We start from the raw sequence: 18,597 nt of genomic DNA, 5'->3' as shown, positions 1-18,597 counted from the left end.
CAGTAATGTAAAACTAAAGTATGTTCAGTATGTTTTTGTCGCTCTACACACAGTTACAGATAAAAGTATGTGCTACACATGAATGACACCTGCTAACTGTAGTGAAGCAATGAATTGCAATCCCGAGGTCTTAAAAACAGTGCCGATATGAAGACTTCTGTTATGGTTTCTACTACTTTTTCAAAGTAAGATGGCTGGTCTTACAAAGTGATTGTTGGTGCAAGTAAAACCCGCTGTTGAATATCATTGAAGCTTATGTTTATCTCAGAACCCATGTTTGTGACAAGCCACATTAACAAACATAAAATCATGTACTTTGGGAACAACGGGCATTGAACACAAGCTTTTATTTTGAAATGGATACAGACTTCCAGAGGTAACATCTTCAGGTTTCCTCACAGACGAGCGAAACAATGACTCAAGTGAACAGTATTCATTCAGCCTCTGAGCATGAACGTGTCTAAACGTCGTAACAGTGAATGATTTGCCACTACATCCCATTCTTGATTGTATTTATTCCATCATGAGGTCATTTTTTGTGAGAAAACGACTTTTTCTACCTAATGTATTTCTAGCTTTGCATTCAACTTGTGTTTGTGTCGGAGACTGCTGAGGAAGGTTCGCTATGGCAGTTTGTATGTAAAGGATTAATTTATACTTTTTTCATAGAGAAATCATGAGACAGCCACTGACGTGCAGAACTTTGTAATGTTTACCACTTAACGTCTCGCATTTCAGGGCATCACAGGTCAAGGCGCCTTTCTTTGATGTGTGTTTTCTTAATGATGAAACGTGGGGTGGGGTGGGGGGGGGGGTGATCCGTAACTTAAATGTTCATGGGAACAGAATCCAATATTTGTCTTCTCCTCTCAGTTTGTACATAGGATGTGTTCATTGAAGTTTATGTACAGTCTTTTTGTAATAAACAGCTCATTGAGACAATGAAGAGAAATGTGTGTTTTGTGTGTCGTAAAAAAAGCTGCTGGAACACGTGCAGAACAATTATAAATTGCAGAATCTTTTGTGCTAAAACCCAACACAAATTAATATCATTATACATCTGGGAATAAATAAGATGTGATATGTAACACTACTGTGTGCATTAATGAAACCTCTTATTATTGGCTCCAGATTAACCTGTCGTCCAGATGTGTGCTGTGCACAAGAGAGGCTAAATTAGTTAAAGAGAGGCTAAATTGGTTAAAGAGACGCTAAATTGGTTAAAGAGAGGCTAAATTGGTTAAATCCAGGCGAGCTGAAGGAGGCGAAGATGTGTCTCAAACGTGTGTGTGTCCAGGAGGAGGAGGAGGGATGAAGTCAGGTGGTGGCACATGTGGATAGTCTTCAACATTTGTAGTCTTAGGTGGAGCAGGACCTGGCTGTGGGCTGATCTGAGGGGCATGACTCTTAAATCTGTCTGTAAAGACAATCAAATCAGGATTGATTTCAGAAATGCGGGTTTAAATAGTGATGTTCCTATTCTATATTTTAGTTGAAAATTCCTGCTTTCCTACAGTTTTTGTCCATGCCTTATCAAAAGCAGCAGTAAGTGCTGGTCTTAAAGGGACAGTGTGTTGGATTTGGCAGCATCTAGCGTTGCGTCTGCTAATAGATCCCTCTAAATCCTACACACTGGCCCTTTATGTACGTCAGAATTCTCAGAATGATGTCACTTGGATTTGAACTTTAGACTTCAGAATAAATACCAAGCATGCAAATGTTTTACTTTTAGATCAAGTTCTGTTTCTGAAAAAGAGTAAAAGCTAAACATGTACTTGAACAACATACACACCTTTTAGACAGTTCTAACCTCAAATGGTAACTTCCGTAACTCATTACAGATTTTTATGACTAATACTCCAAATTGCATATTGTCACACCAACGCCTGCTGTTGGCTGATTTGGTGCTTGGAGGAGTGCATTTTGGGTAGACATGATAAGTTATTATTTTACAAAACTGCGGACTGCACTTACTATTAGAATCATACATAAACTTTGCTAAATGTCACTTTTCTGATGCAAAGTCAGAGTCCATACTGAACCTTCGACCTGCAGGTCAGGGTGCTGAGTGGTGCACCGACCATTTTCTAATTCACAATTAAAATAAATTGGGTGCCAGAGTGCATAACAAGGCATCAAAATAGACTAATAAAGCTTGTTGTCCTAAGTGGAGTATCCCGCAGTCCTATTTCCCAGAGGTTTTAATTTACCGGCCCTGTTGTGATGTGGAGACTCACCTTTGTGCGCCGCAGAAGGAAGAGTTCTCTTGGTTGCAGCCTGGTAGTTCTTATACAGGACAGTCCCATACTAAACCCACACAGAGGACACACACTTGCTTAGATCTTTGCCAGTGAGGAAATATACATTTGCTGTTTCTGTCGTTGACATTTCCAAATTTGAAGCTGAATTGCATAAAGATTTCTAATTAAACTGCTCACATCAAATTGGTATTACAGACAGCGTTGAATCTGACCTTGGCTATTCTGATGGAGTTGACCCAAAGCGACAGTGTGTGTTCATCGTCACAGCAAAGGAACTTGATGTAGTGCGACTCTTTCTGGATGCAGGGATGCTGGGAAAAGAGTACGTGCAGAGAGAACAGTGATGTTAAACGACCACTATTACAAAAAGAATGGTCAAAACCAAGATATCCTAACTTTCAGTTCGCGGTGTGGGTCAAGCTCCTACACTTCCCATAATACAACTCAGAAGTGTCTTCTGGTCGACCCTGCCTCCCTGGTAAATGCCCTCGTCTTCCAAACTCTACCGCCCCAAGTTTGTAACATAGGCTCTCTGTTAAAAACATGTAGTTTCCAAAGTTCAAGCTGAAATAACCCTGATGACATCACTATGACATCATTGGAGTTATTTTCAAATATTTACAAATTCTTCATTTCTGCTTCTAGTTTGAGTATTTGTAGTACCTTTAAGAGCCAGCAGAGGGCAGCTGATACCAAGCTGTGGCTGCACTCTGGACCCTAATGCATGAATAAGAGTTTATAACTAGGAATGTGGCTGTTGTTAAATTAAATTAATTAATTTAATTTAATTAAATTAAATTTAATTAAATTTAATTAAATTAAATTAAATGATATTAAATTAAATTAAATTAAATTAAAAACAAATGGACAAAAAATGTAAATCCTAAATGTGACTTTTCTTTTAATTAGACATTAGCAAACATAAAACTTTCTTATGTTGTTGTTTTGTCCAGGTTAACACGGTTAAGAAGTACTTGTTTGACATTTGTTTGACTGTCAACATGCACATTGCAGTCACAGAGCAAACAGGTTTTTTCTTCAGTCGTCTCACTTCCCCCTCAACATGACTAAGCTGTTGGTGCCAACAACACTTTTTGTATCTCCGGACAACTTAATCTGTTGCAGTGTAGGGGTACAGCTGTGTTGAGTCTTGCTCTTGCCTTCTTCTCAGTCTATGCTCATTTTTGATGTAACCAAACTGTTATGAATTATGAAAAGTACCATACAGTGGATTTAGTGTCATTTATTGGGCATCATTTTTATTGACGTGACTATTTACCAGTAGCTTTAACTCTGGACGTTTAAAACACAAAAAGCAGTTACAACAGGTCAACTTCTGAAAGCATTATGGATCCCTGCTCGCAACACGAGTCGTGTGCAGTGCACAGCTCAATGAACCAGAGACACGCTGCATGCCCTCCGAATGGAACAATACCACACACCCAGACCACCGCCTCTACCGCCAGCCTACACTTTGTTCCACTATCCTCCGTCCCATTTCTCTCTCTCTCTCTTCTCAAATGCATCGACAATGTAAACCGCATGGTACTCCAAGTATGTCTATTGTCGACATGCTGCATGAGTTCCTCGAGTGCTCAGAACCTCTTTGAGCTGAGACCACTCTTACCATGTTGTGGAGAGACAGTTTGTCTGGTTTCAGTAATTCCTTCAAGTGTCCACGATCACAACCTTTTTTTGTTTAATCAGATTATCCTTTCTAAATTCCTCAGAAGTTTGATGATGATTTGTTGATCTTACCTTCAGCATGAAGCAGAAGTTGGTGGGAGCTCTGTATTTCTGTTTGAAACAGTTGGTGGTGTAAATGTTGACTTTTTCAAAATGGACAAAGCAGGCGAGATCACTGGAAGACTGCCAGACAGAGAAAAAAGCAAATATTCACAATGACGGGTAAAAATCTTATGAACATTTTACATATTGGATTAAAGTAGGTTAGTCTCAGGTTATCATCGCAGGTGTTTTGAGGGAATAGTGGAAAAATGCACATATTGGCACCACAGGAAATTGTGTATAAATGTAGTTTGTATGCCACTCAATTCTACGGTGATATTTAAGATGCATCATAAACAGGAGAAGTTATGTTATCTTGCAATCATCTTGTGTAGAAGAAATCAATGTTCTCATCTCATTGTATGGTAGGTATTACAGATGATGACACTTCAAAGAAGAGCGAGGCCATTTGTTTTTCTTTCATTCTCAATGAAGCTCCATGTGAGAGGAAACTATTTTTTTCTCTTTGTAAAGCATTTCAACATTCCTTCTGTTTTTTTTATTTTGAGCAGAGACACATCGTGTTCACACATTTAACCACACTGACAAAGATGCTGTTGTTCACTGAAATCTACAGAGTGCAGCTTCCTGGAAGTGGAGGTGACCCACAGAGGATTACTGCTGCTCTGGTTCCCCACGCTATATCAGGTTTCTTCCTGACTTTATCAGCTTTTCTTCTTCCATCTCCTACCTTTTTTCCCAACTCTGCCTGCTTGATGATTGCAGCTCCATTACCCTCTCTTCTTTATATATCACTTTAGTTACTACTCTTGTCTTGTCATACTGTAGTTACAAGAAGGTCAACTTTAGACAGCTGTAACACTTGAGTTATGCGTTTATTTCGGTCTGATTTGGTCATTTCCATCTTCCTCTTCCTCTGCTTCGTCCATGTGTCCATGGCCTCAGATGATTCCTGCAGCTCTCTTATGTTTGCGATTTGCACATCTGCTTTGCACAGTTTAGCCTCCATCTATTTCTCCCTCTTGGAGGAGTTTTCGGAGTTAGCCTGCATGGGCGGTTTTTTTCCTGCTCTGTCTCAGAGACAGAATGACACGCAGCTCTTTAACTGCACCGTGGCCCCAATTCACACTGCCCATCTTCATTTCTCCGGCTCTCTCTCTTGCCCTTCTGCCTCTGCTAAGCTTGAGAGCTCAGATGTAAGCCATCATAGAGTTTACAAAGGGGAAAAAAATCTTTTGTCTCTGTTTAAGGATTGCTGCCATATGTCCTCCTAACCAGTATTTTTTCTTTGAATTTCCTCCTCAACTTGACAGTTGTTGATACTGTCTGCACGAAAAACCTGACACCATTTGTCAACATCGCAAATGTATAGATCTGCGCAGATGCATCCTTGAAGCAATAGTTTAAAATTTGACAGTTTTCTTACCGTGAGTTGGATGAGTCGTATCAATCTTCTCATCGAGAAAACAAATGCTGTATTTCCCAAAATGTTGAATGGTTTTAAGCAAAGAGTCTAATGGAATGTGTCGTTAGTCAGTTAATAATTGTTTTGTGTAAAAGCACCTTTCTGATCTAGTTAACGAAACTGTTCAATCTTAATTACCCACCCTTTTGCACATTTACCTAAAACACCTACTTGCCATTATTCTAATGGTAACTGTTTCTCTGGGTGTTAAAATTCAGGTAGTAAGTTTAGAAACCTTACAGCTACTGCTAGCTAAGAATATTTAGACAGTCTCTTTTGTGCCTGGTGCAAAAGAAAAAATCACATCATGAAACATAACTATAACTGAGTATGTACCAGCTTCACTGTCATAACAACAGCCCACCAGAACAACTCCAGGTTTTGTGTGTAGGAGGTGGTTTGTAAAAGTTGAATGTAATATTCAACCTCCCTGTAGTCTCTAGAGCAGGGGTTCTCAACGGGGGACGTTCAGAGGACGTTGGGGGCGCTGGAATCAATATATTAGAAAGGGGAGCGTTCACATGTTTTTGGGGGGCGTTTTTTGTGTACGGCCCGCGAGGTAATTCATAAACACACGCAGAAAATCTACTCCAAAAAAATTAATCCAAATCTAGTCAGCTATAGAATAAAACCGGCGACTGACCAAGGTCAGGGTCCTTCAACACAACACGAGCGGAACGTGTCATCACGTGGTCACGTCATGCCATAATACTTCAATATTAAACTGTCATTAACATCAGCGAACGCAGCATGGCGAGTGGAACAAAGAGAAAGGTGGATGCGTAATGTTCCAGGAGAAATGGACGAACGATTATTTCTCTGTGGAAGTAAAAGGCCAGTGTGCCTAGTTTGTGTGGACGCGCTTGCGGTCATGAAAAAGGCTCTTGAGCTACATTACAGCACGAAACATGCCAAACGGCACGAGCTGAAAGGACGAGTGCGTTTGGATAAAGTTAAGATTGTGTGTTTTCAGACTTTTATTTTTATTTTGCTGAGCGATAAAGTGCTGCTTGAAAAAAAAAAAAACATGCGCTGCCCTCTCAGCCCCCTCAACCCACTGCTCGAAAGCATTAATGTTATTCCAAGGATACACCATGAATAAAACTAATCTGAATTAATGTTAAAAGACTACCGCTCTGGTCGGGACTAGTACCAGCAGCAGACGAGCTTCACTCTGGTAAGGGACCTGGATAATGGATAGGGGGCGCTGGCCCAAAAAATTGGTGTCAACAGTGCATTATAAACATTCCTGCATTTAAAATGAAATATGACGTAGTATGTTTTCATGGTTCAGAAATGTATTTGATCTGTCATACCTTTGTCTTCCCCTTGGGTACATAGTAGATGCCCGAGGCCCTGAGCACAAAGTAGCGAGGTTTCCAAACCTTTTTCCCATCTTCCTTTATGTGCAGTGTGCCTTCAAGATCAGGAACAATCACAGTGGAACCTCCAAAATGCTCCTGAAGGGTCAAACAAAGATAACATGCAAAACTGAAATAAACACAGGATAGAGAAAGAAGTTGTTTACCTGTAATTTATAAAACAATGCAAAGTCAAGTCAAGTCAATGAATTTATGGAGCACAATAGGACACAACAGGAGGAGTAGGAGGTAAGTCTGGGTGTCGTCTGCGTAATAATAATAATAGGCAATATTCTTCTTCTTAAAATAGACCTCAAAGAAAGCATATATCTGGAAAATATGGGGCCCTAATATGTAGCCTTGTGGTACTCCACGTGAGATGGGTGCAGAGGAAGAGGACACAATTATCAATTATATTAGAGGCTAATTTGTCTTGGAGATAGGAAGCAAACTTGAGAAATTACTTGAGTCTAAAGATAATAACAAATCCTTTATCAGTCTGAGGAGAGCAGCCTCTGTGCTATGGTGCATTGTAAAAACTCAAATTGGTCTAAGAAGTAGATGAGTTGAGAGAAAACGACTATTTCCAGAATGTTGGATAAAAATCAGAGGTTTGAGTTTGGCTGCTAATTATTAGGAACAGACGGATCTAGGTTAGGTTTTTATGATGGCATGTTTAAAACAAGATGGGACATAGCCATTGATCATGGAGCTTTTAGTTGTTGATAAAATACTTAGGCCCAACAACGTCCAAAAGTTGTAAAAGTTTATTATGAATTTCAAAAATGTTTCAGTTTATGAAATGACAGGCATCAACTTGACATATAGTTCCAGTAATAAGTTTTGAGCATGGTGCTGTAACTGACCTCGAGTAAGAGCTGTTTGGCTTGCTCGTTAATCCCACTCAAACATGTTTTCTTCTTTTTCCACATGTAAAATACCTTCAGGGGGAGAACAGGATAGTTCAAAATACTAACTAAGCATTAAACTGTGTAATAAAACTTTGGCGAGAAGAAAACACTCATACTCACTTGAGGCTCTGTGAACATCACATACTTCTGAGGTCTCGACACAAAATAGATTTTGTTTTCACTGACACGCATCCATGCAGAAAGAGGCTCAACTAAGTGCTCATGGTCCTCAAAGCCTCTTTCTGAAATGATGAGAAAACATGCATCTCCTGCCTCTGTGGAGGTTTATTTTCTTTGGAATGTGCTATATTGCCTGCATATGATCTGAGTGCATGTACAGCATTGTGTGTGTGTGTGTGTGTGTGTGTGTGTGTGTGTGTGTGTGTGTGTGTGTGTGTGTGTGTGTGTGTGTGTGTTCATCTCACCAGTCTGCAGCTCAGGGTTAGTCTCAGTCAGGCTCCAGTCGATGCTGCAGTCACAATGTGTCTTCTCAAACAGCGTGTCCAAAACCTCTCGGACCGTCTGTCTCTCATCCACCATCAGTGTCTTGGAGCTGCCATCACTCAACAGCACCTTTACTATCAGCTAAGAGAGGCAGCGAGCTGCAGTTTAACTTTATCTGTGACTGTATGGTTAAGAAAGACACACACACACAAACCTGCTGACTTTACCTTCCTCACTTTGGCTTCTTTCAGCTTCTCCAGAGCCAGTTTAATTTTGGCTTCCTTTGTCTGGGGTTCACTCTTGAAGAATAAAAAAAGCTAATCAGTTATATTTATTTTCATGAAATTACAACTCAATTTTTATTATCAGTGACATATTCTATAGTTACCATCTGCAGCCCTCCAGAGGCTTCTGCAGAATTCGATGTTGGAGGAAACGCAGCTGCTAGCTCAGGTTCCTGAGTCATGGCTGATGCCGCTATCTGATTATCTGCACGGCTGCAGGTCTGTTGATCTGTGAGGAAGTTCCCTTTTGAGGTGGTTGATTTTGATCCAAATTCAGCCATCAGAGCATCCAAGTCGTGATCCTCCAATTCATTCAAAGACTCTGTGAGGAGATAAGGGCGCAGTTGTGGCGTAAAGGTCAGAATAGCGGCCTTGTAAAGGTGCCAGTCTACATTCAATCCCTAGCAACCTCACACTGACAACAAGACCTTCAGAGTCTGGCTAGCTGTTTCCCACTGCTTCTAGTCTTTGTGCTAAGCTAAGTGTCTCCTGGCTGTAGCTTCATGTTTAATGTACAGACATGAGAGTGGTATCTAGCTGCTGAGCACCAGACTCGGCCCTCCTCATTCGTCGGACACTTTCCGGTTCTGAGCTCAGAGAAGAGAGTGACGTATGACATTGTGTATGCCAGAGACGATCATCATGATAAGATAGCATGTGTTCATTAACTTGAATTAGCCATAGGCTACCAATAACACCAAGGGAAACAATACAACGTTAATATTTCAATATAACTGTAGGCCTATCTTATAAAGGTAACGTAACGTTTAAGCATCAAATAACTTGTACTAACCTTATGAACGTTAGCTAGCTTTGCTCATGACATTAGCATACATGATACAATGTGTTGTTTTTTCTACTCAGCAGGCTACTTTATTTATTAACGAATAGTAATATATAATAATAATACTAATTAATAATGCTGTGGTATGTAAACGTAATTTATTGATGAGGAAGTACAATGAACACATCATTTTCATCCATGTGATGGATGTTGGTCCCAGTGCACGAGGTGGGCTAGAGCCTAGAGCTCTGCAGCGGGACGCTATTGAATTTAGTTATACTTCTAAGTCCTAAAAATTTATTTTTGCCAAAGAATTTGGCATTTTTACAGTTGTGCCATAGACATCCATTCATCCTATCAGAGACTGATATATCTCCACTTTTATCCCACCTGGTCTCTTGAGGTTGGCGTGATCTTCTGGCACAAGAAAAAACATTCACTCCCCGTCTCCTAAAAGACACCTTATCTCTTGAAAGACTGCTTCACAACTCTCCCCTCTTGCATCCTTCTACATCACACTTGCTTTCAGGGCAGTGTGACTTTTATTTGTGTAACACTGTTGAAGCTTTATCTCCCATTCTTGCGTCATCATCTGAACGAGCACTTACCGTTTAGGTCTGTGAAGCCAATGGAGAAGGTGCTCTCTCTCTGTGAGGCAGGGTCTACTGCTGGTGTGTCCGCTGACATCATTAGACTCTGCAACAAAGCAATGAGATGATAAATTCATCTCACACCACCGGAGTCCAACTGTCTTTCCCACACCCATAATAGTTGTATATTGTATAAAAAAACTTTAAAAACTTCATTAGATGTTTTCAAATACATTTTACACAGAAGTCATGTGTATGACAGAAGCGTTTTAATTTCAGATAAAATTTTGATTTTTAACATTTCAAATCCAAGAGCAGCCAAAAAATCTAAGTCGGCCATATGTGTCCTTGAAATGCTCTGAACTCTTGTTTGCATGGGCCTGTTTTTAGCAGTGATTGTTTCCCTGTACCTTTAAATGTTCTGTTTAAGCTGTACCATTAATAGAGAACATATTGCACTTAGCTTCTGCACAGACAATAAATCATACATCAGCTCAATCAAAGAAACTCATTTGTCAAATGATGTTGCAGACTCTCTCTTTTATTTGTTTTAGAACAAGCTTTACATCCGGCACATACATCCAGACTCTGGTGAATCTGTGTCCCTATTAAAGAGCTTGGATATCATACGAAAAGGGGCTGATATCCAGACTGTATTGTTTTAATTATTAACATAAGTCTCCATATGCTCAATCTTATTCTATAAACAGGCTGGGCAGACTGCCAACCTGTTCACAAAATGATTCCCGCCAGCATGAAGTTCAATCCTGATTATGATTGTCCGAAAACACATGTCGTCATGCTGGAGCTGCTGCTTAGATGACACCTCCAAGTTCCTTAAGTCAGGTATAAAAAACACCCCTTTTTGTCTTCTGGCTCCAAGGCAGTAAAGCAGAGAATGGACCCAATCAAGGCTATGAGTTGAATCACTTTAAATCTTTCTGTTTCTCAGACTCTGAGAGGATCAAGGCTTTAATCAAAATGCTTTTCTTGCCAACTCTGGTAATAGTCTGTGGAATGGTGTGTGTCATTGTGATGGCTTTCCAAGAGGACGCATGCCAAAGTGACATATAGAGCCCTGTTCTGGTATGGCTGATGTAATATTCCACATTGATCCCATTCTCAGGGCTGCAGTCATTTAGCTTACATAAAGAGATTTGAGATGGACAATAATGAATTGCACCACAGGCCGAGGTTGCATCAGTTAGAAATATGTAATGTTTTTCTTGGTGAGTTGCAGTTATATGATGATCAGCTTATGTAGTGCTTAAGGGAATCTGCAGCGATCGCCTACGGTCCGATCCAGATGCGATGACTTCACATCTCAATGTCGCCTTAAATTTTTCTGTCAGATCCGTGGGTTCCAACACAAAGACTGCCATGTGTAATCAGATAATGCCCAGATTAGTGAGGTAAACATAGAGTGATTTGTCTGATTCTCTTCTTGTAACCTGTCCCTACTTCAAAAACAGTGATGGGAGCAGTCGGCCTGAGTGTGAGAGTCTCGGCTCATCTGGTCATGTTTTGAGAAAGAATGCGAGTGAAGATGTTTGATACCGCGCTGTTGTTTCTCACAATTCCAGATGAACTTTACTAATGCATGATGCGTTGTCTGATAAGCAGGGCAAATGGCGGTCGGATGGTCCACCAGTTTGCTCCAGACTAAAATATGTCAACCACTGATGGATGATTGAATTACACTGAACTTTCATACACACGATTCATGGTTCTCAAATCAATCAATCAAAAAACTTTATTGTCATTTCGAGATTATACAATGTACAATTCAAATTAAATTTTGTTGTCCTGGCTTACTGTAAAAGTGACTGTAAAAGTAAAAGGATGAATCCTAATGACTCAGATGATCGCTTGACCTTTCTTATCACCACATGAAGGTCAACAGTTTTGGTTTTTCAACCTCCGGGTCTGAAAAGTGAAGCCAATGTGGTGGTGCCTTAAACCTGCAGTCTCTCTAATATCCAGCAGGGGGCGACAAAAAGAAGTCTGGTTGTATAGAAGTCTATGAAAAAAATTACCCAAATTCTCACTTTACTTAGTACCTCAGTAATTATTTTCCTAATGAGTTCATGGTCTCAATTGCTAGTTTCAAATGTTCTTCAATACATCATTGTCTTAATTGTTTAAGTTATGGTCCTATTTAGAGTAAAATGGACGATAAAGCAGGGTAGGCTTTAGGGCGTGGCTACCTTGTGTTGTCAGTGTTTTAATCTTAGAACTTTAACCCTTTCACAGTATGTTTCAAACTTATGAAAGTTAACTGTAAAATTTTGGTTGCCTGAAAATGTCATGTTGTTCGTTCGGTTGTACTCAGCTCCACCCTCTCGTGTCACTTTTGGTTTAAAAAACAAAACAAATTGTCGATGTCAAAACTGTAAAATTTCACAAAGGTCACAAAGCAATGGGAGACGTCATGGTGACTAAGTCCACTTTTTATATGCAATCAAAAACACTTGGAAAAACATCCATTAAGATAAATTGTAATTATTATTACGCTTTACTTTTCATGGCGCCATTATCAGGTTTCTGACTAAATACCTATAAAACAAAATGATAAATATTGAACCTGCTAAACATCAGCATTTATAGTTTGTTTAGCATTTATTTGTGCATAGTTTTAACACCATAGCGTGTTGACATTAGCATTCAGCTCACAGCACTGCTGTACGACTCACCTGAGCGAGATCATCTATCTCTCCAAGCAGGTCACTGAACATGGCATCGATGTCCATCTGAGAAGGTAGAACAAGACATTTCAACAGCAGTACAGGGATCAAACTCAATGTAGAAAGTTGATTATAGAAGACCACAGAAACTGAAAACCATGAGATCATTTCAGTTCAGTTTAGATACAGTTTCTACCGGAGCCAGTTCTCAAATAGATTGTCGTGCAGCAAGCGGAAAAGTTGGGATATAAACTCCATTGATAGACCTGCACAAGGCCACCAACTCCTGCAGAACAACATTTTTGTGGGATACAGATACAAACACTCTTGGACACATGCATGGTCATGCACATATACAGTTTGGATATGTCTGTCACAGCTGTAAAAACAAATGAACAATATGCAAAAAGAGCCGAATCCTTCCATGGAAAGAAACAGAAATATGATCTCCATTTCTAAACATGTTCAAAGTCACGAGCACTGCAGTGCAATGTCATTGACATTCCTCCACAAAGTGACACATCAGTGTGTGTGGCAGGTTAAAATGTGTTCCGTGTTGCTCTGGCTGTGAACTCCACACATGTTGTTTTTATCACCATCCAGCAAACCTATGAACCTCACCTTCAGTAAACTGTGGAGCCAACTGGTTGGAGAACACAAAGTGCTGGAGCAAACATACCTCACGGTTCAGCATTTGGGTCTACTTCCCATTTACAGAACATACAATTGAGAAATAATGTCACTTAACCTTTAACTTTAAAACTGATTTACTGGTTAGTCCTGTGTCTCATTTAGAAGAAACCCCCAACATATCTTAATATGAAGACTCCTCACTTTAGATTAGCTTTAGTTTACAATTCAAAAATACATTTAGCAGGGTTTGAAATGTCTTAATCACTAAACAATCTGGGATAATGGTTGACAGCTAAAACCAAAGAACTTCACATTCTTTGCATTAATAATTGATCATTTCTGAAGAAAAGAAAAGGGCTTCACTGAGATCAAAGATTTTCGTCTGGAAAAACTTTGTGGAACTCAGCGTCTGGGATTGTCCATATGGAGGCGGCACTTTGTCAGCTTTAGGGTCAAAAATACATCTCGCATGTGGAGCGGCTTAAAAAGCAAAGCGAAGAATGAGTTCTGTGCTTCTTGCCAACTCTTCAAGACTGCTGCTATGCAGCGTTATCAATAACAATAGGTATTCATATTTTGTAAAGCCACAGCAGCATAGAAACAGGAAACAGTACATATTGGCGGTAAGATTTACATATAGCAAAGATCGTCACCTGCTCCAAGTAAATACCTGGAAACACACACAGTCTAATTATTACAAAATATACACAACAGACTGCCGTGACATTTAAACTGATAATATGGTATTTGTTTGCATTGTTTTTTCTCATCTTTATACTTCTAATTTAATATTTCATCATTAATTTAATACTCCCTGTGACCCAAATGACAACTAAATACGTATTCAAGCATATATGTGTGCTTGGAGGCCTTTCTCAAGTACCAGTTTGGACATCCTCGATTCCTCTCCTTGACTCCTCGCCTCGTGTCTTAGTCCCGCCCACAGGAGAGTCAGACAGAGAGGGCTGGTAACAATTGTGGGGGCAATGTTTTCATAGAATAATATAAATTGATTAAACCATGGAATAGCCTCAGAAATGCTAACAACAACAACATAAGGCTACGGTTTCAAAATCAAACAATACATTTATTAATCCGAGCAGTCACATAAGAGCGTAGCATTCAGAGACTAAATATATTTTACATTTCCTGTCTGTGGATTGCTACCACGCGGAAATGGAATAAAGGTTGACAGTTCTATTTATAACCATAACTAACGTGTTCTGTCTATTGATCTCTGCTGCACCTACACCCACACACCCACACACACACACACACACTATATATTTTATTGTGTGAAGCACTACAAATGTTTGTATAAAAAGTAGCTTACTATAGAAATAAAAAGTGATATATAATATGTCATGTATGTGATTGAGTGATATAGATAATATACACAGCTGTCCCAGTCATGCGTTCTGCACAGACATTAGCAGCTGTTTGCAGGTGTAAACATCATGTCACAGTTACAGCTGTTGAATTGAAAAAATCAGTGACATCCAGGTGAAATGTCGTTAATTAATGTTTTTAGAGCAGCCTTACGAGGCGCTACACAAACGGTGAACAGTCATCTTAAATAACTTCAACAAACAAAAGGAACAGTTACATTTCCTGCCATGTTTAGAGTTTATTCCAGCTGTGTGTCACGCCTCTTTTTATACACCACAGTGTACACACCGGTGCATCCTTGCTCAAAGCTCCTCCGGCAAGCCACTCTCCTGTTTTTGGTCGCCTCCAACTCCTGAGGGAAATACCTGGCTCCTTCGCTGCTAAATACTCCCCTATGTTCACCAGATGGTTGCTAACTGTGTCTGTTCGCTGTTTGGTGCGGGAGAAGAGTTTTTTTGTGTGTGGCAAAAACAGCTCTCAGTGATCATGAAGCAAAACAGTAAAGTTGTGGCTGTAAAACCAAAAACATTAGCAAAAAGATGCTAAAATGCTTTGTGGAGCCGGAGGTTAGTGCCGATTATGTGGGTTCATCACTACAATGACACCTTTCAAATAACCATCTGTGAACACAACATTCATTAGGTATTTCTGGCCACTTGATGAGTGTAAGTTTAATATTTACTCTCCTTTTAGCATTGTTTTGGTCTCCACCAATCTGACAGCTTGAATGTTCATCAGCTAGTTGCTAAAATGTGTTTGTCTGTTTTTTGGTGCTGGGCAGGTAGCGTAAAGTGGTCTTATCAGAGCATTGCTGCGCTTGAAAAGGGCACCATATAAGAGCAGATAATATAACATATGTTTTTTAGCCTTTTTTTTAAAACCCTTACTAGGACCGACGGTGGTGGAATAAGTATTCAGATTCTTTATTGAGTAAAAGTACTAATATCACACTGTGAAAATACTCCAGCATTCAAATCCTTATTTACCCGTATTATCAGTATAAATAAATCTAATGCTGCATAAATGTGTATGTCGCATCTACTGTAGAAGTGTAGGAACGTTCTCATTTTAACTACTGCAGTAGATCACAACAATTCCAATTTTGGAGATGCATGGTTTGAAAGGAAGTGCATGAAAAACTATAATCTGAAAAGTAATTTAGGAAATGTAGTGGAGTAAAAAGTACAATATTTGCCTGAAATGGAGTAAAAGTAAAAAGTGGCATCAAATGTTTACTTAAGAACAGTACTAATGTAAATGTACTTGGTTACATTCCACCACTGGAGACAGAGTAGGATGACATCGTGATATATCGTATATCACCTCAGAATACATTCTCAGAAGCGAAATTCTCAATATGTGACGAACAGCAGACATCTGTGTGGCTTTGTTTGACTTTACGCTGATATAGTCTACACATTAAAGCTGCAGGCCGCGGTATGCAAAGTGCATATTCTGGCCTGTATACAGTTCCTCATCATGTTTGTGACGTGTGACGTATATATATATATATATATATATATATATATATATATATATATATATATGTATACACACACACACACATGCAGCCTAATGTGCATACACACAAACAGAAAACACGTACGGTGGAGCCTGTGCTACTCAGCCTCATTCTGTGTTTATGCTGAACGGTAAACAGACTGTCCATTAAACTGTAATGAGATAGAAGGGGAAGTGGGGAGGATGGTAGTGGACTAAGTATTGCTTCCATATGAAAGTGAATTTTGTTTATCAAGTGAACTTTACCTCTGGCCTCCAGGACTTCTGCCTCACAGATGTAAAAGTAAATCTGAACTTCTGTTTCCGTAACTTCTCTCTCATATATAAGTATTTCTAATTAATTACTGCTGATCTGGTACAGGCATGTGAGCATCAAAGCAAGCATTGTAAAACCACATTTGTTTATGAATTCCATGCTCTCATCGGGCATGTCAGACTGTTGCTGCCGTCTCTCACTGTGGTCTCTCACGTCAACAAAACGAGGAGCCGCCAGGAGACAGACAGACAGACAAACAGGCAAACAGGCGGAAGGGCCAAAGCCTGAGTACAAAAAGCGATTTATTGAGACTTATATGCATGAAAGGAATCAGAAAGCGTTGCCTGCTGACAGTAAACCAACATGTTTGCTCTTTTCCTGTGGTCAAAAGCTTCTTGCTGTTTTCTAATTAGTTGCACAACCATTCATTGGCGCTTGTGAGAAGACATGTGTTTGTCCTACACAAAGCTGATGTGGCTGCTCAAGTATTTAACTCTTAAAGGGAGGAACACAAGGGAGAAAGTTATCAGGGCTGCAACTGACGATTATTTTCATTATCGATTAATCTGCCGATTGTTGTTTTTTGATTATTCGAATGATTGTTTTAGAAAATGAGAGACAATAGGTGAAAAATGTCCATTCCAGTTTCTCAAAAGTCTTAGATATGTCTTTAGATATCTTATATTATCTTTCCAAAACCCAAAAATATTCACTTTAATATGATATAAAACAGAAAACTAGAACATTTCTTCTGTCGATCGTCTAATCAATGAGTCAACTAGTAGTTGCAGCTCTGAAAGATATACATTGTTACATAATAGTTCTAGATTTCACCTTAGAGTATTTGTATTTCATTGATTTACTTTACAGTTTACATAAAAAAAAACCTTCACTATCATGAGGATCAAGTTCTTACCTTTGCTGTCTCTTTCACACATGGGAGCATCATAAAGTGTGTGTAAGTGCTAAAGCTGTCAGAGGTCAGTCTATAAGTAACTACATGAACATGTGACTTTGCCTGCTGAGCTGAACTTCCTGTGAAATCAGGAAGTAGATTAAACTGTATTTCTGGTAAAAGTAGATTGAGGTTTACTAATTATGCTGTGCACCTACTGACCACAATGAACTTGTCTCTTCTATTCTTTTCTCACAGCCCTGCACAATCATGGTGGAGCCATACAGGCGTTATTTTGCCTTATTACACATTAATTATTTATAAAGCATAATTCATTAACATCTCTCTTCTGTTAGTTGTGCTGCACTTGTCAGTATATTACAGCTTTGTGTGAAGTATAGGTAGTTTGGTGACATCACACTTCCTGCATGGCTCTTAAAGTCTCAGTTCATTTAAATTGAGGTTTACAACTTTTGGCTGTTTTAAAAAAAGTTTTAATTTCAAACTATTTATTCATATCTAGCACTGTCTTCTTACTACAGTGTAATTCTTACTCTCCTGTTTCTTTAAAAGTTAAAATGATCTTACCTTATTTTGTATGCTGTACTTTATTTTGTAGCTTTTAAATCCTATTTCTTTGTGTCTTTTCATTTGGCCTTGTGTTTCTTTTCTGTTTTCTGCTTTAATGCCTTTTTTAGAGCACTTTGCTACACTAATAAACCAGCCTTGCCTTAACGAGGTCTAATCAATCAGCATAACGGGAAACACCTGTGTGAGTTTCCATGGATGACGTGAGGGAGTACAGCAACTAAGTAATTACTTACATGGCTTGATGCAAGAAACAACATTATTACAACATAAATATTGTTTTAAGATAAGATAAACTTTGTTGATGCTGTGATGAGCAGTGAATATTATTATAATATTATAAAGGCTACAACAGATAGTGGAACTTATAGCAGATCTTTTGACATGCAGGAAAAGCACACGTGTAATTAGAAACATTGTCGACTTGTACATTTCATTTAGATGTTCCACTTAGTTCTACCGTGTGAACTTGCTCACCTGCATGGCTTATTGAAGTATTCCGACTAAATGGTGTCCTCATTAACCCATTTGTGCGCAAAGACTATATTTAGTATGATAAGGAATTGTTGTTAGATCACATGAAAAATCCCACTTTAATCAAGTCAGTCAGGATGTTAGAGAAAGAAACGCTACCATTGTGTTTATTTAACATCTTTCATATGAAATGTTTTTGTTACACTGCATATATGTGCACATTTTTGACATTTAACTTGACTGTGAGCTATTTTCTTAGTCTTTGGGCACATGAGACTAGTTTTTTCCTACAATATGATGATATATAT

At 39.1% G+C, this 18,597-nt stretch overlaps 1 protein-coding gene across 2 annotated transcripts; it reads right to left on the bottom strand.

Moving 5' to 3' along the window:
• Window positions 1-328: 328 nt before the first annotated feature.
• On the bottom strand, window positions 329-17,889 carry LOC115022170 (amyloid beta A4 precursor protein-binding family B member 1-interacting protein-like). Of its 2 annotated transcripts, none has more exons than XM_029453079.1 (13): window positions 17,816-17,889; window positions 12,543-12,599; window positions 9,868-9,955; window positions 8,580-8,797; window positions 8,419-8,490; window positions 8,173-8,332; window positions 7,868-7,989; window positions 7,703-7,777; window positions 6,792-6,935; window positions 4,020-4,130; window positions 2,474-2,572; window positions 2,238-2,307; window positions 329-1,417 (listed from the first exon to the last, which is right to left on the bottom strand). In XM_029453079.1, exons 1-13 carry the CDS (start codon window positions 17,876-17,878, stop codon window positions 1,278-1,280), a joined length of 1,419 nt encoding a protein of 472 aa, XP_029308939.1. In that variant the 5' UTR covers window positions 17,879-17,889; the 3' UTR covers window positions 329-1,277. The 2 variants fall into 2 exon arrangements, with proteins under 2 accessions (XP_029308939.1, XP_029308938.1); XM_029453078.1 differs by lacking the exon at window positions 17,816-17,889 and adding an exon at window positions 17,249-17,326 and having other exon boundaries at window positions 7,868-8,022.
• Between the last annotated feature and the right edge of the window lie 708 nt (window positions 17,890-18,597).

The sequence above is a fragment of the Cottoperca gobio genome, chromosome 17 (assembly GCF_900634415.1).
Source record: "Cottoperca gobio chromosome 17, fCotGob3.1, whole genome shotgun sequence".
In the NCBI taxonomy this organism is placed as follows: domain Eukaryota; kingdom Metazoa; phylum Chordata; class Actinopteri; order Perciformes; family Bovichtidae; genus Cottoperca; species Cottoperca gobio.
This window is presented reverse-complemented; position numbering and strand designations above follow the sequence as displayed.